This window comes from Hydra vulgaris, chromosome 12 (genome assembly GCF_038396675.1).
Source record: "Hydra vulgaris chromosome 12, alternate assembly HydraT2T_AEP".
Lineage (NCBI taxonomy): Eukaryota > Metazoa > Cnidaria > Hydrozoa > Anthoathecata > Hydridae > Hydra > Hydra vulgaris.
This window is the reverse complement of record NC_088931.1, coordinates 69,913,468-69,937,337: the sequence shown is the minus strand read 5'-3', so window position 1 is coordinate 69,937,337 and position 23,870 is coordinate 69,913,468. Positions and strand designations below refer to the sequence as shown.

The 23,870-nt window shown below is 27.3% G+C and overlaps 1 protein-coding gene across 1 annotated transcript in view; it reads left to right on the top strand.

The window, feature by feature from the left end:
- The window catches only part of LOC136088969 (receptor-type tyrosine-protein phosphatase alpha-like), a 107,205-nt gene that overhangs the window by 19,134 nt on the left and 64,201 nt on the right, over positions 1–23,870 (top strand). Inside the window, exon 3 of the mRNA XM_065814260.1 lies at positions 9,291–9,413. Within this exon, the coding sequence (XP_065670332.1) occupies positions 9,291–9,413 (123 nt within the window). The remainder of the gene's footprint in view (positions 1–9,290; positions 9,414–23,870) is intronic.

Sequence of the window (23,870 nt, the reverse complement as noted above, 5' to 3'; positions counted from 1 at the left end):
ATTTTAGTTAGACTAAAATGATAGCTAATTTTTATTAACTAAAAAGTAAGTCGACTAATTTTAGTTAGACTTTCGTTGTATGATAGATGACGCAGTTCAGGTACAGATTTTGTTACTTATTTTAAAATATTTTTTAATATTTTCATATCTTCTCAAGATAAGGACTCCATACCTGTTTTGCAAGTTTTAAATGCAGGCGTATATAACTACAATACAGCCATTTTATTAGTTCACTGTCTTTATACATAAATTACACTGATAAACAAATAAAATTTTATTGTGTATATCTTGTTAACTAGGTGGTTTTTTAAAACAAATTAAATATGCTGATTTCAAATATGCAAACCATTTTTCACCATCACGTCAATTTGTAAAGATATTTGGGTTCAAATCTTTAGTATTTAAGGTAAAGTCCCTAATATTGTCGAAAAAAAAGTTATTCAAAAGTATGTCAACCTCGGTCTCAAAAGAAGCGTATTTTCATAGAGATTTTAGAAAAGATAAATATTTTTACTTAAAATTTATTGACAAAAAAAATTATGTAAAAAAATGCTAAAGACTTAAAAAAAAATTTTAACAAAATGTTTCTCAGCAATAATACAAAAAGTACTTATTTTTATTACAAACAAATACCATTTTTAAAATTTCTATGAAAATACGCTTCTTTTGGGTTTAAAGCATTTATCATATTAATAACTTTAGTTAAGGTAATACTAATAAATTGTAAATGCATGTTAATATGTGCACTAAAATAAAACTAAAATGTGTTTCTTAATGTCTGGATATTTTTATTATAAATCAACTAAATAAACTCAGTGCTAACAAAAATATGTTGAGGAGATTTTTTAGTAATATTGAATAAAGCAATGAATTCAAAGATTAAAATGAAATTGTATAGATATATTTAATAAGAAGTTTTTTTTTACTTAAAAATTTTAGATGACTCCTTTTTGGGAATAGGTACAAAGAATTTATTTTACAACCTGTTTTGGCTAGTTTAGCTTTAGAATCAAAATTTAGTGTCAACTATTGATTTATTAGAAAAAGAATCATTTCAAATTTCTTTTTGTTCTTCAAGTTACACTAATTAAATATTGTATTAATTAAAATGAAGAATCCTAATACTTTGCTCTAATTAGTCCACTTCTAATATTAATGTATTGTTATCAAAATGACATGCAATGAATTATACAAATGATGCCAATGTTTTTATTTTCTATACTACAAGAATTTGACCATAACATAGTTTGGATAATTTCTAAAAAGTAATTGCAGAGGATGGATCACGCTTTGATAAAACAATGCTATAAATTTTTACAAAATTTTTGCCCACATTAGATTTTTTATTATTTATCAATTCTCTCTGCTAATTCCAAAAATGTTTTCTTCCGTATCATGGATCATTTCAAAATTGTGTTTTAAATGCCAACCAGCAACTGGGAGCCCACATATCAACAGAAATTAGTGGGTAATTTAATAACAAATTTATAAGTTAGTTTTAAATTTGTTAATGTAAAAATGTCATCGATGAATTTAATAGGTAATAAATTTCTTTCATGGAAGATTGTTTGTGTGCTTCCCTTGCAGCCTAGGCTTGTATGAGGAAAGAAAATTAGTGGGTTACAAGACAGATTGTTAATACATATATGTGGATGCAAAAATATGTAAGGAATAGATTTTAAAAGCATGTTAAGCTACTTAAGACATATCCTTTTGTCATTCTCAGAGTAAGGAGAAAGGCAAAGAACTATTACTATGACTGTTACTTTTGTATGATTGATATTATGAAATATAAAAAAGCCAAAAGGGTAGAAGCTCTTCAATATCCAGACATACCATCATCTACAGCACCGGTTCTACATGATGATAGTCTACCAGTACCACAATTTCCACAAAATGTAAGTGTGCTTCTCAATCATATGCTACTGTTGTTTATGTATATGTTGAAGTTGTTATATGTTGTTATTATGTGTTGCTATATGTTGTAGCTGTATGTTTTTCATACTTTTATGAAGGAAGGTGCAATGAGTATTTTATCTCATGAGTTAGTTAGTGAAGAGGAAGCTTTTGTAGCAATAATGACTTTTCAGCCTCACTTTTCAAATCAGATTAAGTTAGATGATTTAATCAGAGATTTAGATTAGATTTTCACAATAGCAACTGTTTATAGATATCTCAAAACAGAGTTTTAAGGATATTTATTAACAGAGTTTAAATATTTATTTCAAATGGAAATAAATATCTTTAATTAACTGTCGCTAATGATAATCATTACAAAAAAGTTCAAAAATCTTATTACTCCAACTACATATTTAACTAGTATTGATAAAACAGTTTGTAAAAACTTTTTTTTGGAGGAGAAGCTTTACAATATATTTTTCTCATGTTTTTGAAGCTAATAAAGGCAAATATCAAAGATAGTATATTTATTGGATCCCAAATAAAAGCAATGTTGAAGTCAGAAAAGCTTAAAAGAGCAATTACAAAAATAAAGAAGCTTGGTGTGCATTTTGTGATGTTGTTTATGGATTCCAAGGTAATCACAATGACCCTAATTGCAAACAATTGATTGCAAAGCTTATTGAAAAATTCAAGATTTATATGTTGCGTTTTCACCTAGATTTCTTCCCCAAAAACATCGGTAATGTCTTGAAGAGCTTAAAGAGAGATTTTATAGGAACATTGCAATAATGGTATTTTTCTATTGTCCTGCTCACCTATTGTATTTCTCTGATTCTTCAAATGTTAAGGAAAGAGTTTTTATTAAAGAATTGTATGGTGATTGTAAGTTTAAAAATATTTAGAATAAAAAAAAAAGTTGTATTGTTTCTTTTTGTTTTCTCTAATATTGTACTTTCCTTATATGTTTCAATAAATAAAAAAGTGCTAAATGCTGTGTAACATCCTTACAATATTAGAATAGAGTGATAAAGGGTAGTTCCATGTCGAATTTAGGCAATTTTTTATACATCTGTTTTTAATGCCCAAGAAAATCATGTGGCCTTGATGATATTAAAAAAATTTTTTTATGTGTCGTTCTATATTCATTGATCTTTCAGAAAATATAACATGGAACGGGGCATGGAGCTCACTTTTTTGTCGTGAAATATTACAATTGATTTTTCTCTATCTTCCAGACTAGCTAGAGCTCTGAAACTTTTGGAATTTCTGAAGCGCTGATAAATTACATATTAAAATTGTTTCCAGTGACCAAAACACAAGGGGAGGGAGGGCTGGGTCATGTGCCCCACTTTTTTTTTAGAGGAAACTTGCAATAGATTTTTTACTACTTTCCAGACAAACTAGAGCTCTGAAATTTTTGGATTTGTATAGTCTTTATAAACATGTGTTAAAATTGTTTCCAGGGTAGACTACCAAAGAATCTATGAACCTGGGGCACCAGAGGCCATGCCTTTATTTTACTTATTTTCTCTAAAAAAAATTTTTTAACAGAGCAAAGATAACTTTTTTAGGTTTATACTAGTTCTGTTTTATTTATTTATTTACAAAATAAAATAAAAAAAAATATTGTGTCAGTTATTGTAACAGGTGCATCAATGGTACAAATTTTATAAAATATGTTTAAACCCAATAATCATCTCTAGATGGTCAGAAAAGTTTGTTAAAAGGGTTGTGTGGATTCATAAACGTTGCCATAACATCTTTAACAGATGACAAATTTTAACAATATACCATCATCATAAAAAAATTTCAATACAATAAATTTCATTTATCATACCAATCCAATGAAATGTATCAACACAGTATTTACACAGAATAAACAAACCAATTTTCAATCCATCAATGTTAATTTGCTGGTTAGTTTGAGAAGTTTTAAAACCATAAAAAGAAAATATGTTTGTTATATTAACATATTCACTTGTTCATTTAAAACTAATAGTATCTATAAATTCTGGGGTAAATTGATGATAGCTCCTATTTCCAGGAATTGTTCTACTTTTTAAATCTTTTCATAATGATGGCAGATTGCTAAAATTTTGTCATCTGTTATTCCAGAACTCTAAATTAATTCTTCTCTATCGTCTTCTCTATAACAATCAAATCTCTTTAGATCAATATTTCTACAACAAAGTAGTTAATGACAAGTATCATTTGACAGTTTTCCAAAATCACACAAATCCATTCTTATTGTAAAACTAATTACTAAGTTGCAGTTCAGATTAAATTAAAAATAAAAAAACAATAGTAATTAATATAATTATAGCAATTGAAAATTGAAAACTAATGGTTATGGAAAACTAAACAGTGATTGATTTCTTTTATTTTTTTGAATGTAAAAGATAATTTTTTACACTCTTTAAAAAGGTTGTTTAATTTTAATAAATTTGTTAATGTAAAAATATTAATGATGAATTTAATAGGTAATAAATTTCTTCTAGACTAATGTAATGACATGTTTTTTTTTTGTTACTGTTAATAGCTCTTATTTAATAAAACAACTCAGTGTTAACATTTTATAATTAAACATCAGTTAAAATAATGATTTTAAAAGTTGATAGTTTTCTTTTTATTGATGTAATGTTATGGCAGGATGTTTTTTTTTTACTTTTGGATTTTAAAAAGTTAAACAACTTGGTGTAACCATTTTAGCATTAAAAAGTATCAAGTTTTTTTTCATTTCAAAAGTTTAAAATTATACAATGTAAAACTCTGTTAAAGTCATTATTTTAGAAGGATGACTGTTTTTAATTTCTATACTTGCGAATCAAAATTCTTATAAGCAAACTTTCTTAAAATATTTGGATAATACTTTTTATTTAGTACAAACAAACAAAAATAATAATTTCAAAGTTATCTTTACTTTATTTAAGTCAGAAAATTAAAAAAAAAAAAAAAAAGTAAGGCATGACCTCTGGCGCCCGAGCCTCATGGACAATTTGGTTGTCTGCCCTGGAAACAATTTAACACATGTTTATCATGACTACACAAATTCTAAAATTTTCAGAACTCCAGTTTGTCTGGAAAGCATGATCATGATTACCCTATCCTTCGTCCCTGGTGACTTGGGCCCTGGAAACAACTTTATCGTGCACATTCATCAGCACTACAGAAATTACTACATGGTATTACCCTATAACATATTAACTCAGAGAAAATTTGCGCTTATATCAAGGAAATATGAAATTAAGCATAAATTAAACACTGTCGATGTTATGCCAAAGAGAATATTAATTTTGAATTCATTTGTAAAATATACATATGTAAACATTTACAAATCTAAGTGTGAAAGATCTTTTTTACATTGGGTAATTATGTATAGTTGTAAACATTGAGCGATTGTTCTGTGTCTTGATGCTAGTTGTTGATATACCACAGCCAATTTGCAGTTTATCTCATTAATTTGTTGAGAGAAGAAAGATATTTTTCGTGGATCACAGTTAAACTCTGACGTAATTTTATAACGTAATTTTATAATTTTATAACATTTTATAACTAATTTTAACTCTTTCATAAATTCAGCATTTTTTTAACTATGTATCTTCTAGACAATTTTCTAACACAAAGTTTGAATGATTTTTTTATAACTTTTGAAACATTTAACAACATTTTGTATAAAAATGATACAAAAATGTTTATGTTGGCTTTAATAAAGTATTTTTGCATAAAAATTAGTTATAATCTTCAGCATTTAAATTATGAAAAACAGAGTTCTAGTTTTCTTTGTTTGTGTCAAATGCTTGGCATTTCGGTGGCCGGTTCTAGACAAGAATTCAGGAAAGCCTTTCTAGGAAAGAAACATGAAAATTCTTGCTATGATAGAAAAAAACATGATTACTTTTTAGGATAGAATAATTGAAGGATAGAAAAGAAGAAAAAAATACATATATCCTTTCTGGCAAAGAAAAATGAAAAACTTGCTAGCAAAGATTTTTTTAGGATAGAAATCGCACAAGTAAAAGTCATTTTTTTTCTAGCAAAGAAAATTGGAAAAACATACTAGCAAAGAAATTTTAGAAAAGAAATTTTAAAAACGTGCTAGCAAAGAAATTTTAAGAAAGAATTTGCGCGCAATTTGGTAATTACAGTTATGATTTTTAATTGAATAAATGTTAAATAATTATAATCGCTTTAATTTTGGTTCGATCAGAAAAATTCATTTAAAATTCAAAATATTTTATTAATAAAATATCTCAAATTTACTATATAATATTCTATTTGCACAAATCTTAGTTGCATTTTTTTATTAAATTAGTTTACTGCATAAAGCCCTTCAAAATATTTATTCTAACGCAACAAAATGCTAAACTATGAGTAAACCAGTTAATTCCAAATTGATGTACAAAGCAGGTTTAGAATATCAGCCCTTTTAAGCCTTGCCTTTTAACGGGTGATGCGGAAGTTATCGGACAAAATAAAAACATCAATAACTTATTTATAAATAAAAAAACAAACTACTATTATATATTTTTTAAATAAAGCATTTATCTTTTAATAAAAATATATTATTTTTTATATGAAAAAACACCACCATCTTTGTGAAATAATAAAGATTATCTGAAATTTCTGAATCATTCATCAGTGATTCACTTTTATTATAAATGGTAATTCTGTCCTAGCAAGTTTTTTTGGATTAATGAAATAAAATTCTGTTGTAGCAAGTTTTTTAGATTTATTAAATAAAATTCTTTCCTAGCAAGTTTTTCGCATTTATTAAATAAAATTCTTTCCAAGCAAGTTGTTTACGTTTATTAAAAAATATTCTTTCTTAGAAAGTATTTCAAGTTTCTTTTCAAAATTTCTTTATTTCTATCATAAAACATTCTATTCTGAAATTATTCTTTCCTAGTTTTCTATCCTCATTTTATTCTTGTCTAGCATGGCACACCGGCATATTTCAATATTACAATATTTTAAAATTTTTGTCGAATTAACATAAAAAAAGATAGTATTTAAAGATTTTAATTTTGTTTTAGCCAACTTTCAATTTTGTAAATAAGTTAATTATTTTATTATTAACATTTGTTTTTTAACAGTTGTTTTTAAGATAAGGCTCTTTAATTGTCATGAGAGCAACTTAACTGGAAAGTGAATAAAAATATTTCTGATTCCAAAATTAAGTTAAAACTTTGGACAAAGGTTTGTAAACCTAGTGTTAGCAACAAAATAAAAATTTCAAAACAGGTAATGACAGGAATGGCATCTGGTTGTAAAATTTTTTAAAATTCCTTTCTAGCTCAGAATTAATAATTTCTAGTTAAAACCTTTAAATAACTCAGTTAAAAAAATTATGACCAATAGCCATAACTATATATTCAAATAGCTTTTTTGAATTGCTTGTTTTACAATATTATTCAATAAAAGGATTTGAATGACATAAAAGGAAATGAAATACAGCTGAATAAAATTTCTTTTGGTTACTTTTTCTAGTAAAGTATTTCCTGTGTTTCTGAAGTACTAATTTGAGTCTTGACTGTAGTAGTCTTCTTGGCCTTGGGAAGGTGAGTTAACACAAAAATACATTTAAAAAAACAACAAGTCAGTAGTAAAAAAACTGTATCAATTTTTGGAAATTAGATTGTTTGACTTAAGATAAGATATTAAAAATTTTGTTAATATTAATTTTTATTATTATTTAGTAAGTCTCAAGACTTTTCTAATAATAGCAAAAGTCTGATTGAATAATAGTTAAAGAAGTCAGAGCGATCTCCAGGGTTTTTTTTAAAATTGAAAAAATCAATGGATTCAAACCTGATTTGAGGATAAATCAGGTTTGAATCTTTTTGAAAAAAGGTGTATTGATAAATAAGTATATGCCCAGGCCAAGCATTACAGTTTTTGTGAATAAAAAATAGAATTCAACTTTGATATATAAAGATAAAAGACATGAATTTAAATCTACAAAGAGCAAAGGTATGGTGAATTTTGCAAGATTCAACAATGACAAGTTACTTTGAAGATCATGAATATTTGTAAAAGATATATATATATATATATATATATATATATATATATATATATATATATATATATGTAAATGTATATATATATATATATATATATATATATATATATATATATATATATATATATATATATATATATATATATATATATGTATGTATATGTATATGTATATGTATATATATATATGCATATATATATATATGTATGTATATATATATATATATATATATATATGTATATATGTATATATATATATATAATATATATATATATATATATATATATATATATATATATATATATATATATATATATATATGTATTTATATATATATATATATAGTTTTTTTTTCATAATAATTTTAAAGTTGCTAAATTCAATCCTAAAATGAAGTGGGTGTAATGCCATGTCGAATTAAGGTCAATTATTTTTTGAATTGCGGTTCATTATTTATTATAAATATAGTTGTATATAGATGAATTTATTTTTTTATTTAGTGTATAATTATGGCTGATCAAAGTTCTGTTTTGGTTTCGGTCTAAATTTCAATTTGAACCGATGCCAAAATTTTGGTTTTTCACTTGTTTATAATAATAACTACTAGATAGACTTTTAAAAAATGTAATTGTTAACAAAGTTTTTGAATCTTTCAATAAAAAGGAAACTTTTGCTAAGTGAATCTTGAAAATGGTGAATCTACAAATTGTTGCTTGTTTGTTATATTTTGTTATTGTATATTGTTTGTTATATTTTGTGATGTTTCTTTCTTCTACAACTTTGGTTCCAAAAAAACTCTGAAAAACAATACGATTCATATGTGTTATTAGATCAGTCTAACCTTTGTCATTATTAATGTTAGCACCATTTTTTATGGAAATATTTAACAATATGTTTTTAATAAAATATTAAAGCCGTTTAATAGTTTGTACCATTTTCCTCCATTTTATTGGGTTTCAATAAAGCTCTTACAAACTATTAGTTCTTATTTATTTAATTAAAGTACTAAAGTTATTAAAGTTACCCTAAAAACTAATGTTTTTACTTTTGTAACTATTGTATTAAAGCCTGTTTTATAAAATTTGTATAAAATATGATATTTATAATCAGTTTATTTATAATAAAATATAAATCTTTTTATAATAAAATGCAAAGTAGGTTTTATATTCCGAGAAAGGTAAAGTTTGGTAAAAGATATTTTCTTTAAAATATATTTTTGAGCAATTAAGTAAAATATATACCAAGCATAAATGAGAAAAATAGAAAGAAATACTATTTTAACTATTTATCTTCTATTATTATATTTTTATAATTTACTGCATATTATAATTACTTGCTTTGTTTAAAATTATTTTTTAATGTTTAGGTTCAATTTGAAAAGGTAACAACTGTTAATGGTATTGCACTTCAGGGTTGTGGAAACGACTATATCAAAAAGTTTTTTTTTAGTTATTCTCTAACAGAAAATGATAACTTTGTTGATGGCCAGGTTTTAATATTTTTTTGTTTAAAAAAACATTTATTTGTATTATTTTTTTTATTTATCAAATATTTCATTTCAGATAAATATTGTTTTTCCAAGCAACTGACTCCCCTGTTCTAACTTTTTAAAAGAAAATCAATGCAAAAAACAATATTTCGTTTTGATTGTAATGCTAATAAAACATAAATTAAAATGAGCTAAAAAATATGTTTTTAAAGTCTGTTAAATATATATTTTTATAGTCTGTTAAAGTTTTAATTATTACACTGATTTACAAATTTTTAAATGTTTAGAAAATAAACATCATTTCTACATCAAATTGTAACAATTTATAGAACATTTAAGATGGTGGCTAAAAGATCTAGAAGAAGTTTGCTGTACCAATGATATAACTGGAGCCCAATGATCAAGTAGAAGACTGCTATTTTGTAAACTGAACATTTGTAAACTGGCTTTTTAACTAAAAAAAGTAGAACCTTCTAGAGGATGGCGTTAGTAAATTGATTTATCGAGTTGGCATGATTGTTTCTTTCTTTCTTCACAAAAGAAGCAGAACTTGTTTACTGCTGAGATGTCAGTAGGCTTCTTAATAAACTTAGCATTGAAGAATACAAACCATAAACCACTAAGCATGATTTAAAATATGTATTGTTACATAATAAAAAGTTGTATGGCTCTTCTTCTCAGCCATTCAATATCTCTAAAAGAAACATATGGAGAAATTAAGTTTGTTTTAGAGAAGATAGTGTTTAATCTCAATCATAAATATATCATTTTTGTTGACTTTAAAATGGTGAATTTTCTCATCAAACAAATGCTTATGTTACTCTGTATGTGGGACAGTTGAGACCAAGTAAACTAATATGTTAAGAAAGACTTTATTGGTAGAAACTTTAGTTAAGTGAGAGAAAATCACTTTCCTCCCTGCGCACATTAAACAGGGATAGATCAAACAATTCATGAAATTTCTTGATAAAAATAAGGGTGTGGGTTGCTTTAAGTCTGCCTAGAGGTAGACTGATCATTTTATGAGGAGCCAGAACTGGCTCCAGATCCTTTATCTTAATATTTAATGATGAATAGCTTCTTTCAATAGAAATTAGTAATTTCAATGATCGAATTGGAGAATATTTAGGGGAACCAAGTGAGATTCTTGACACTTTTTAAATTTTTTAAACACATTTGAACAGAAAAAAAGTATTGCTAAAGAAAATATAAATCAAATGCTTTTTGTTTATCATCTTAAAAACACTCTATATAAATGATTTGCAATAATTTAAATTCATTTAACACTGCTTTAGACTGCTTTAAAGTATCATACAATAAATTAATTCTTTAGTTAACCATATAAACCAAATAAAATATTTTAATCAAAATAAAATGGATGACAAAACCAAATCAGCAGTATTTAATCATTTAAAAAAAAAAAAGGATAAAAAATGCTTTAATTGTCAAATAAAAAATGATGATGTTATCTGTAGTTTTATAATTAGTGCAAAGAAAAAATTTAAAACGGCATTTATATAGAAAGCATATTGGAATCTACAAAACAATGGATATGAAAAAATCAAGAAATTGAGAAAGTTCTTAACATAATTGCTGAAAAATGTTTCAGCAATTATGTTAGTGTATTCTACAAATAGAGTGTTTAATGTTCTTAAAGAACAGAGCAATAATAAATTAGTAAAGTCACTCACCTAATTTTTTTCTTCTCCAATAATATATACAAATAGGAGAGCTCAAAGGGGTTTTAAAATGGTTTTTAACAACTTATGATAAAATCTGCCTATAAATATAGATTTTAGACCTTTAATATAATTGATAAATTTTTTATATGTGATTTCTCTAATAAATAAAATAATATTATTAAATTTTGTTTATGTGACTTGATTGATGATGTTAATTTTTTGCAGTTTAACACTAAACATATAACTATATACACTGTATAAAGCTCACTAAAGTGCCTCCTTCAACAAAGCAAAATTATATCAAAACAATTTTTGGATCAACTTATACAGTTTTAAAGCATGAATGTTCAGAGTGGTTTCAACATGGTATAGGCACTAAAGTCTGCAAAGAACTGTCTTTTTCAGGCTCCTAATGTTGCCTAATAAAGATCAAGTTTTAACTCTGCACTTATTCTACAGAGATTATTATGGAGAGAAGAATGTAGAAAGTATGAAGGCCATTGATATTTGCACTTTGTTAGCTGTGGCTGTTATAAGGTCAACATTCCTGTTAAAGTCATAAAAAAGTGTTCTCCAGAGCTCTCTTCATTTCTTTCTAAACTATATAATAAGTGTTTTCCTGCCTGCTTGAAAATGGCATCAGTTTTTCAAAACTTTGGACAACATTCTGACCCCTTCAATTATTGTCCGATTAGTCATCTATCTGTAATTAGCAAGGTCTTTGAGTCTTTGATCAACAACTTTCTAACACCTCATCTTGAGTCTAATAACTTACTCTCTGACAATCACAGCAGTTAGCAAGTTTTGCTAACTGCTATGATTATCAGATATTAACTGCTGTGATATATTTTTTGGAGACCACTCCATCAGGAAAAATATTGTGAAGAAAACCTGGCACTTTTTACATGGCTAGATTTTGTTCTTTTGGAATATATATATATATATATTTGAAATAATATTTGCAATAATATAGTCTAGAAGCTTTGGCATTTTGCAGACAGTTAGAACTGGATGAAGAGACTATACTCAGTCTAAAGAAGCTCTGCAGGTTCCTATTTATTTTTTATATTCCTCACTTTATCTCTGCTTCTATTGGCTGGGATGCAATCAATAATAATCTGTTAACTTAATTAAAAAGTTGTTCAGTGTAAACCTTCTACTTGGTGATGCTGCATAGACTGTACTGAGAAGCCTGTTTTCTGATAAGCTTAGCAATAATCCAAAATCTAAAATGGCCAACTGTCTGTTGTCTTGCAAATCAAATGTACCTGAGTTTTACAACTTAAGAAACCTGTTTTGCCAAGTAACTTCACCGAATTCTTTCGCACTTATTTAAATTCTTTACTATCCTTGACATTGACTACACATGGCTTGAAATTGATCCTGAACTTTAGGACTCTGATAAGAATTTTTAATTTGCATAGGATTTTGTTTAAACTGTCAATATCACAAGTTATGTAGCAGTGAAAGATATAAAGCTTACTCAGGAATATTGTAAAATTCTGACCAGCGACAACAAAATGAAATTGAAAATGCACCTGATTTTAAGAAGAATATACTGAATTTTAAAGTTTTGGATTTTTTACTCAAATTATAAATCAATTAAGGAGTTCTGATTTTTTCACACATATTTCTTTTATAAATAAAATGTATTGCAGTAAAATTTACAGTAAAGTACTCACTACTTTTTAGCATTAATTAATCCCTATTAAATTGTTTAAAGTATTGATGTCATTGTAAGAGCACAGTTAAAAAATGCAAAAAAATTTACTAAGTTTATCAATTTTATTGTCTAAAATCTATCTATATTCCCATTTTCATTTTTTGAATGTCTGTTTATTAGTAAAAGGGTACCATGAGTTGTTTAAGACCAATTTCAACCCCCCTCTTACCCCAATCTCTCATGTAATAAAATAGTTACGCAGCAAAAATAAATAAAAATAAAGTAAGAAAAAAAGATCTGATAGATAAAAATTGTCGTTTTTAGATTTAATAGGATAAATCACTTATAAACTTTACTTAATTTTTGTTATATCTCTTAAGAGACATTGTAAAAAATCATTTGCATTAAAATGCTCCAGATTACTTATTTCAAGGGACAAAAGGTATACATGTTTCAATATTTAAAGGTTAACTTTTTTGGGTTAAATCCATACTTGGGATGAACTTAATGCACGTTTACTTCTTTTCAATATAACTCAACCATTTCATCTTATTTTTTAGAATTTACTGATTGGAAGCTCTGAGATAAAGTCAGTTTTCAAATACAATTTTTTTTATGTCTAGTATTAAAACCTGTTGTTGTAATCATAGCACATTTGAGCATAAGGGTGTAGTGAAAAAACTTTTTTTTGAAATTGAAAATAAAAATATTACTTTCAGATGTCTATAGACATTTTAAGATTAAAAAAAAATTTTTCTCTCCATATCTTCAAAATAAATTATCAAAATGAAGTTTTAAATATTTTATAAGGATTAAATTAAATAAAGTTACTATTTTATTCGGAAGAAAAATAAACGGAAACATTGCATAAAAAACAAAATACAGATTTAAATAAATTAAATTATTAACACTTATTTTTTAAATACTAAATTAATTTTTATATTATCAAAACAAATATTTTACTATAAAAACAATATTAAATATTTTCATAAAATAACAAAAATCTTTAACTCTAATTTTAATGGTCTGTAAAGTTATTTTCTGTAAATTATGCATTGTTTACCTTTAAAATTATATTAAGTGTTTTCTAGATTCTGATGTGCAAAGATTAAAGAGTTATTTTAAGTAGAATTATAAATAAGTTTAGGGATAAAAATAATTAAATTCAATTTTAGGATAACTAGTTAACTTTTGTAATATGTTTATGTATTTTTGCTAATTATTATGATTTAAAGAATCACAAAAAATTTAAATTTTATATTTATTATATATATGTATATATATATATATATATATATATTCATATATATATATATATATATATATATATATATATATATATATATATATTCATATATATATATATATATATATATATATATATATATATATATATATATATATATATATATATATATACATATATATATATATATATATATAAAATTATATAAATATATAATTTTTATAGATTAATACATGTTATGAATAAAATAAAAAGGACTTGTAGTAATTGTTGCCAAGGCAGCATAAAATTTTAAGAATTTATTGGTCGTGGTGCTGATTTGTTACCCTCTAAATTACCAACCCTCAGAAATGTTTTACAATTACTGTTGTTAAAAATGGAGTCCTTAGACATCAATCTTCAGTATTTGTCAAAAGAAATTGTTCACGAAGCTGCCAAAAAATTGTCTTGTAAATTTAGCTAAGTCTAATATTTTAAGAAAATTATTATATAATATATCTTTTTTTTAGTCTTTCATTATTATAGCTATTTTAAGTATATATTTTTTATTTAGGTTGTTGCAAAGTATAAAAAAGTGAATATCAATATTCAAATTCAACCTAATCACTATATAGTTCAGAGAATTGAAAAAGAATGGAACAGAGTTACTTAAACTGTTTAGGGAAGAGTGAAAAATACTCAAAAGGATAAGTTGTATAATGAATTTGACGCGTTATTTGATATTCTTCGTTGCAACATAGTATTAAATGCAAGGAAGATCCAATTTGTTCTGACCCAAAATGTTCTCATTGTGCTATTCTTCTGATCTGTAATTGTTCATTAAGTTTAAAAATTCATGAATTGGAGCTGAAGTTTATCAGAGCTCAGAGATTGAAAGTTGGAATGAAAAGTGTGTACCAAATACCAATGTATTTGGTATGTTGAGATAAAAAAGAACATACTCGGCTAGCTAGGCAATGCAAAAGAAAAGAAAAAGCTTTAATGTTTAAAAAGTTAGAGGAGAAGAAAGTAGAGTTAAGTAATAACAAGTTTTTTTAATGAAGAAATAGAGGTAGATGTGATTAAGAAAGCAAATGAATTTTCAAACCAGTTTAGAGACACCAAAATTGACGATGGAATAAAGCAATCTGTCATCAATACAAATCACTTTCCTCTTCTTGCTTAAACAGTTTTAAGATACGGAACAAGTAACAGAGAAGCTGCTGCTATTTCTTCTGCAGTTTTTATAGATCTTGGGATTGTTAATGAAAAAGATAATAAACTGACTATTCATTGACCATCACAAAATTCAATGGGAAAAGAAAAAAGTATTGGAAAAGCTCCAGACAGAAGATTTACAGTTGTGTCAGTCAGAAGAAATTGGCGCATTGTTTTTTGACAGTAAAAACAATTAAATTCTTTTTAATAATCAAGGTTAAAGAAAAAATTTTAAATCAAGATAAAACAACATTAAAATTCTATTCTAAGACAATAAAAATGGACTTCTACCCTGTCACTAGTAAACCAGGTGAAAAATGTGTGTTCCATTTCTCTCCTCTTATGCCTGGAGTAGGCAAAAAATCTGCGTTAATGATAGCTAAACCTATAGCAGATTGGTGTAAAAAATTTGATATAAATTTACAGTATATTGGAGCAGACTCTACAGCTACTAACACTGGAAGATTATGTGGGGCTATAAAAAGAATAGAGGATCTTTAAAATAAAAAGTTAACATGGATTATATGTATGCTGCATACTAATGAGCTAATAATGTAATGGGTTCAGCGGAGTCGTGGGTAAACTATTTAGTTGTGCTACATTACTTCCATTAGCTCAGGCATTTCCAACAAGAACCATTGGTAAAAGACCAATTGAATTAAATCAAAATGTGCTTGATGATCTTTCAACTGATCAGCTCTATGGGTATAAAATGATTTTGGCTATACATTCAGGTAACATACCTACAGATTTTATAAAGATTGCGTGTGGTCCTGTTAATCACAGCAGATGGTTGACCATTGCAAATAGACTGATGCAAATTTGGGTATCAGTTCATGGACTCTCTGGGCAAAACTTTATTACTTTAAGTCGTTTAGTTGAATATGCTGTTGGTGTTTACTATCCAATGTGGTTTGATATAAAAGTGAGTTGGTTTTTTATTGAGGTTCCAAGACATGTTTTAGAAGCCTTAAGATTAGTAAAAATGCAAAACCAGATTACCAGGAATATTGTTGAAAAATATGTCATATCAGGAGCCTGGTTTTCTCACAGTGAAGCTATTCTAGCCACTTTGCTTTGCAGGTCTAAATCTGAAGAACAGGTTTTTGCAGTGGATCGTATTGTACAGATCAGAAGAGGTTTCAGGTTTCAACGAAGGAGACGCATCTGTTTGAGAATCTCACTTAGTTATGTTATGAGTCCAAGAGGACTCATAATGTGTTTGAGCCAATTCAAACATGTAGCTTTACTACTGAGATAATAGTTGATTTTAAGGTGAATCCTATGGTTGTTAAGCAGGCTGTTAAACAAACAACAAGAGCTTGTGCTGCTGTCTATGGACATGATTTAAGAGATGGTTTTATCCGAGCAGGTTGCCATCACCGTGAACTCTTACCTAAAAACAATACAAAAAAACAGATGATTATATAATTTTAATATTTTAAAAATGAGTATTATATTTCTTAACTTTTTTGATCTTCATGAATTTATATTTTAATATATATTTAACTGGGTCCATAATCCATAAAAGGCTCGTTTTGCAGGTCTAATCTTCGTATAGTTTTTTTATTTTTTTGAAAGGGTTAAGCCAAAATTTTTTATATTTTAATCCCGCTATAAATGTGGCAAATAAGGATAGTAAACAAAAAAAACAAAACTCAATACTCCCCCCCCCCCCCACCTCCTTGGCTAACGTCCCTCTTTAAAAAATCTCTAATAAACTAATTTTTTTTTCAATTATAATTTTGAAATAGATAAAAATTTAATGGCAGTTTTTGAATTTTAACAAAAATATGTTGTGTTTAATAGTTATGACTATTGTTAATAACTCCCCCCTTTACCCCATTTTGGTAATTTATTTTGAAGTTATGGTAAAATTTTTTTAATAATATATCTTAAAATGTCTATATTTCAAAAAAAAAGTTTTTTCACTACACCTTTTTTCACTACCACTACAGTTTTTACACTACTATTGAGCATAGATATCTTTATAATTTATTTTTGCATGGATGCAGAGCATAAAATTTTTTTGTAGAACTATTGTTTTTGTTTTTTGAGCTATTCTAATTTTATTTTTGCATGTATGCAGAGCATAAAAAATTATAAAGAACTATTGTTTTTGTTTTTTAAGCTATTCTAATTTAATTTAGTGACTATTTTAATTTGTACATGTTTTGTCTACTAGTTAAGTTACGTTTTCCTGATACTGGTAACATTTAACCCAGTACAACCTACTACATGTCCTTTTGCCTTGTATGATACCCTTTCTTAAGCAAGCCAACTCTGACTTAGCACACCCCAATTATTATACACTCTTTATTTAACTAAGAGCCTTGGGACTCTTAGTTGTGTCTACTGCTGGATACTGCCTTCTACAATTTTTGCCTCTCACGCAAAGACTTAAGGGGTAAACAGATTTTATCCATTGACCAGCTTCACACCCCAAAAATGAGTAAAAAAGTACAAAAACTATAAAACACAAAAAACCATCGTCATCACCAAGTTCTTTTAATCTATCACTAAAGTTCATGGTCTTCAAAGTAGTTTTTCCAAATTGATAAAGCCCTCTTTCTTCATCCTTTGGCCAATATTGCTGCTGTTAGTTGCTTTAATGTTCATCACTTTGAATGGCTTGGTTCTAGTGTCAGTGACTCTGAAGGTTTTTAGGCTCACAACTTTCACCTGTCTCAATTTCTAACACAAATAGTCAACTTTTCAGCTGGCTATCCACACAATCCATACCATTTACCTTACCTACTTGACTTACATCTTGTTTCTGATCCTAGTCAGTGTTTAGTTTCTCCACATTCACCCTTAGGTGGTTCTGATCATGGTTTGATCTCTCAAAAACTGTTATCTTATTCTTCTTCATCATCAGAATCCCCCTATCATTTTACCTCTTACAACCTCCTTAAAGCTGACTAGGATTCTTTCCGTAATTTTTTTTGTGATGGTCTTTGGGTAGAAATCTTTTGTCTTTCTGCTGACAAATGGGCTTCTTATGTAAATTCTTGGATACAAGCTGGCATGGAATATTGTATTTCCTCTCAACAATTTTAAGTCAAGCCTCACTCTTCATGGTTTTCCTTTCATTGTGCTACTGTAGTTTCCAATTATAACCATAACTTCTGTATCTATTGCCAAAACAATTCTCCAGAAAACAGACGTCTGTTTACTATTGCTAGAAACTATTGTAAAAAAGTTTTGTCTAATGTCAAAGCCTGCTATTCTCAGGTCACAAAATCACGTGTTTTATCTCAAAAATTAGGCCCCAAAGATTTTTTGAGAATCTTTAACAATGTCATTAATAAGGATAAATCTATTATTCCTCCTCTCATGTATGCTTCAAGTTTTGTTACTTCACCTAAATACAAATAATACAGTCATTTTAGTTAAAATAAATCAATTACTTAGAAAAAAATCTAATTAAGCTGAAATTTGGCACATACTCTTGTAATATCATAAAGTAACACGTAAAAAAACCCCTTGTTGATTGCCCTTGGGGAAAATGAATTATTGACATTTTTCCATAATGCCGAATTTCACTTTATGTTTTATATTTATATCACATTAATAAAAAATTATTTTGATTTTAATTTTTTACTAATTTAAAAAAGTGAAATAATTAAAAATTAAAAAATATAAATGTAAAAAAATTTCTATTGAATACTTCTTCGTTGTCGCTTTCATCACTTTTGCCTTAGTCCTCGCTTGACTATGTCACTAGTTATAAAAATATGATGGGTAAAGAATTGGTAATAAGTTAATTAAACATTTTCTTTGACATATTTTTTACTATATTAATATTGCACTGTAGTACATTTTTGTTACATTACCGTAATACTTATGTTATACAGGTTCGCACACATTTGTCCTTGATATTCCCCACATGCTTCTCAAAATAAAAATCCGTTTTTGTGCACTAATTTTTAGAATTATCTTTGCATTTACATCTAATGATATAAAGTAAGTTGTCAGACAATATCCAAATCTGTGATAATGTACCTTCCTTTGACTACCATCCCCTAACCTTTGGCATAAACTGGAATGATTCTAGTATTTTCCAAACAACCTAAAATAACAATAGAAACCCATAATTGAAATGGATATTGGGGTTCGGAGCAAGTTGAATTAATATTATAGCTTACCTGTAAATGCACTCTAATCCATGTTAATAAGCTGTTTGCTTCGACGGTGGCAACTTAGCTGGCTCAATTAATTCCTTGCATGCCATTTCAAGATATTTTTTGTATTTAAAAAAATTTATAACTTTTTAGTTTTAATTTAAAATATACATTTAAATACATTTGCATACCACTGTGTTTGAAGAGTTAATTTATCTCTTACTGATAATATTGAATTGAATAGTTTATTACCTAAGAGAACTGAGGTATCATTTTGATTTCTGCCATACATTATTGCAAATGGTTTTTTTCTACACCTTACCAATATCTTTTTTATCTGCCCAAACGTCCATAAGTGTTGCCTATATCTGCTGCAAAGACTTTGATTTTAACAATAAGTTCAAAATTATTTTGTATCACATTCACTCATAGCATGGATAAACAGAAAGTCTTTCTTTATATTTTTCACAGTGGACTAATGCATTCATGCTCCATCTTTTATGCAGGCGATGTTCATAGAAACTAATATTACCCATTTATTTTTGCCAATGGTGAACAAGTTTAACAAAAATATCTGTGTCATTAGCAACCACAATAATTTATTTTTTAGAGTTTAATGAAGCAAATTCTAATGCTGTTGATCAAATGGTTGTATCAGCATTGCCTGGGCGAATGAGAACAGTGTTCCCGTCATTTTTTAAACAGTGCGAAAGTATCTTGATAAATTGGCTTTTGTTTGTTATGTTTGCCATAAATATTTCTTTAGAAACCTGAGCAACATTTTCTTTAATTTCAATATCAGGACATTGTTTTTTTGATAAATCTTCTCGCATTTTCAGCATTTTTAGTTGATTGAATTTCATAACCATCATTCTCCTCTGCTCTTCATGGATTGTATGAGTGTCTGCTCTATAATCAAGTCCATCCACAGAGCGCCCCAGTAACGTTCACTGTAATGTGCAGCATATTTCTTGTGATTAAAACAATCTTCAATCATCTGTTGAGAATATAATCTTGCTGACATATAATAGTTTATATGACCACAAGCTTCAAAAAGAATTAGCATCTCTAGCATCATTTGTATATGTAGATTCCAACTTGATGTTATTCCTGCAAGAATGTAGAGTTTTATCAAATTTATATAATATCGGTAAAGAAGTCAAAGCTTTGATGTTCTAGATTCTTGTTCAATGTTAATAATTTTTTCTGCTAATCGCTGGTCAATTTAAATCATCGTTTCAGATTCACAAAAATTCCCTCTATCGGAAAAGTCTTATCGTGTCCATATTTTAATAATTCTTTGATTAGTGATCTATCTGTACCTTGATCTCAGAATTCAATTTCTTCAAAAAGTATATATATCGAGCAGGAGTCTGATATATATACTTTCTAGGAGTCTGATATATATACTTTCCAGATATTTTATGGTCTACACTGCTTCCTGTGTATACTTGAGCTAAAAGTTCTTCTAAACCAGACCCTTTCAAAAGTTTCCCAACAGTACCCAGAAAGCTAATTTTTATGTAAAAACCTCCAAGTCTGGCTACAACTGGCAACTTTAATTACTCTATGATACCTACTGCTTTTAGCCACAAAGGTTAGTCAAATGTGATACAGGGCACTTTAATATTCATGGTTTTGGCTTGGTTGATAATAAATTTCAATATAGAGAAGATGCAATGTTCATCATTCGGATTCAAATCCATTATTGGAAGGAATGATATTGTTGACTTTAGAAAAGCTGCATTTCTTTGGGTTAGATCTTGCATAAATCCGGACCAGTTTGGTGTTGATTTGGAAATATCTTGAAAAATCTTTAAAGAATACTACAAAAGGTTTTTAAACCAGAGGTTTTTTTAATTCCTAAACTGGGCTCAAAGTAATTTGTGCAAGACCTTTTATATACATACTGTTATATTGGTGGATTGGGATGTTGTGGTCATTTGTGAACAAGGTACTTTTCAGGTAACCTTTAATTCAAGCAACTTTTTGTGTTGCTGAGCATAGCAGTTTGTCTGACATGGATACTATGCCTATCCTGTGGAAAGTTCTTTTCTCATTAAAAGTTATGAGATTATGATCTGCCTTGTCTGCTGCCTACTGACAAAATGTTGTTTGATTATCTTCGATATTGCGGTGGTTTACAGCTGATTGCTTGTAGTGCAGCCTCACCTGGATAAAATCATCTTGCAAAACTTTAATGTAATCAATAATAATAAAGAACCACTTGACAAGCTAATTCCAAATGTACTAGTTGTTTTAGGAAGGTTAACTTACTTGGCCTCTTTAGAGAAATCTAGTTTTGAAAGATTCAAAGTTATCATCTGTGAATTAATTTCATTATGGACCAAACTAACTTTTCCAGCGATAACAGAAAAATCATTTTCAAGAAAAGTTGAAAATTTGGTAAATAAATACCACAGAGATCAGAAGGCACTGATAATCAACATCAGCTACTCTAATGAAATATTATTTGATATTACAAATAAAAAAAGTGTATGGCTGAGTACTGAAAAAAAAAAATTTTATAAAGTGCAAGTTGAAAGTAATGGGAAAGTAGGATATGTTACTTCAAAGATTGTTCTATCTCATCCATCTAAATGTATTAAAAATAAAGTAACTGTTCTCAGCAAAACCATGCAGTAAATCACTGACTCTTACTCTAGTAACAGTGAAAGAGAGACAGATGATGATTGTGCCCCATCTACTAGCAATCTCAGTTGACTTAAAAGAAAATGAAACGCTTCCACTGCTTCAGCTGTTTCTTTAGTAAAGAATGTAAAGCTAAGTACACACTAGAGCAAAATATGGTTGGTACTTAGCTTTGACAATATCATCAATTGTAAGAAGAAGGTATTAATATTTTACCTCCAACACAGTCAAGTATTTACAAAGCAGTTATAATAGAAGCTTATCATACATATAAAATAATCTTTATGGGGACCACATTTTGATGGCTTGAAGATTAAGCGAAGGTAAAACAATTGTTTCACCATTTATTAATTTGTTAAATGAATTTGATTTATGGGAAGTAATAAAAGTGATTATTTTTAACACAACAAACACAAACACTGGTGCAAAAGGTGGTATTGTAGCATATTTAAAAAAAGAGTTTATAGCCAGAAATTTGGATGTTCCACAAAATATTGGTTGCCAGCATCATGTGTTAGAATTGTTATTGAAGGATAAAATTTTTGGAGGAAAAACATTGTCACCAAATATAAATTTTTTTTTGTTGATGAACTGATACAAAATTATGATGTCTTGGATAAAAATTTCAAACAATCAATGTCAATCATCAGCATACAAGGAGTGGTATGGCGTGATGACATAAAGTTTATGTGTGAGCTTGGGCATAATTACAGATATTATATGGAAAAAAAAAGATTTTGCCAAAATTAATTTTAAGACTCTTCCAAATATTATTAATGCTAGATGGAATTTAAGAGAAATTGTAGCATTACTAGCATTAATTTTATTGCCAGAACATCGGCAGCAACTGCAACCAGCATGCAATTTTAATACTGGTGAATGGATGAATATCTGCTTTTCCAATCACTATTATAATAGAACAAACTATGAAGTTTTATTAGCTGCAGTTAACCAGTATGCAAAAGTGAAAAATTTTTTTTTAAGATACTGGTGTAATTAAGAAACTGTTATAAACACTGCAAGATCCAATATTTATGCAGAATGTGCAGTAAAAACAGTGCAAGAATTTGTGGTTTATGCAAAAACTGAAAAAACAATCAATAAAAAACCAATTTTTTGAGAAAAAATTCAAAAGTTGCACTGTACTAATTTGTCAAACATCTAGAATTTATTAGAAATAAATGATTTTATATTGAAATGGTCTAAAAACTTATTTTTGTTTTATGGGTGTTAATAAGTTTTTTTTATTTTTTTTTTATTATAATTAATATAGCTTTTTTTTTAATTCTAAAACTCATTGTGTGGCACCATGGCCATACAAGATTTAAAAAAATATATACTCAGCGAAATTTCTATAGTTCCATAATTTTATGCAGAAGTTATTTATAAACTTAAACAAAAAACTTATATTTATTTTATTTTAGATCTATTGCAAAGAAGTGGATTTATGACAATTTTATGTGTTTTTGAAACAGTTAAAACTAAATTTTCTAAAATGTTTTTAAAATCCGGTATATATACGTTTAAAATTTCCATAGTTCCATCACTTTGTTTTGAACATTTAAAAAAAGTTGAAGTTTGAGTAAGATTTTGATTTGTTTGTTCTATATCAAAGTTTTATGTATTTTGAAACAATATTTGTTATTTAATTGTTACAATGCCACACGAATGGGTGTTGAATGAGAAAGAAAAAGCAGAAGTTGTTGCTTATAAAGATATCAGTTTGTCAAATCGACAAATTGCAAAAAAATTGACAAAGAAAATCAAAAGGTCTTATCATGCAGTAAATAATTTTACAAACCTAGATAAAAATTACCGCAAAAAACGCCCTAAGGCCGGAAATAAAAAAATAACCAGAAGTTGTGAATGCTTTCTGAAATAAATAGTGTAATT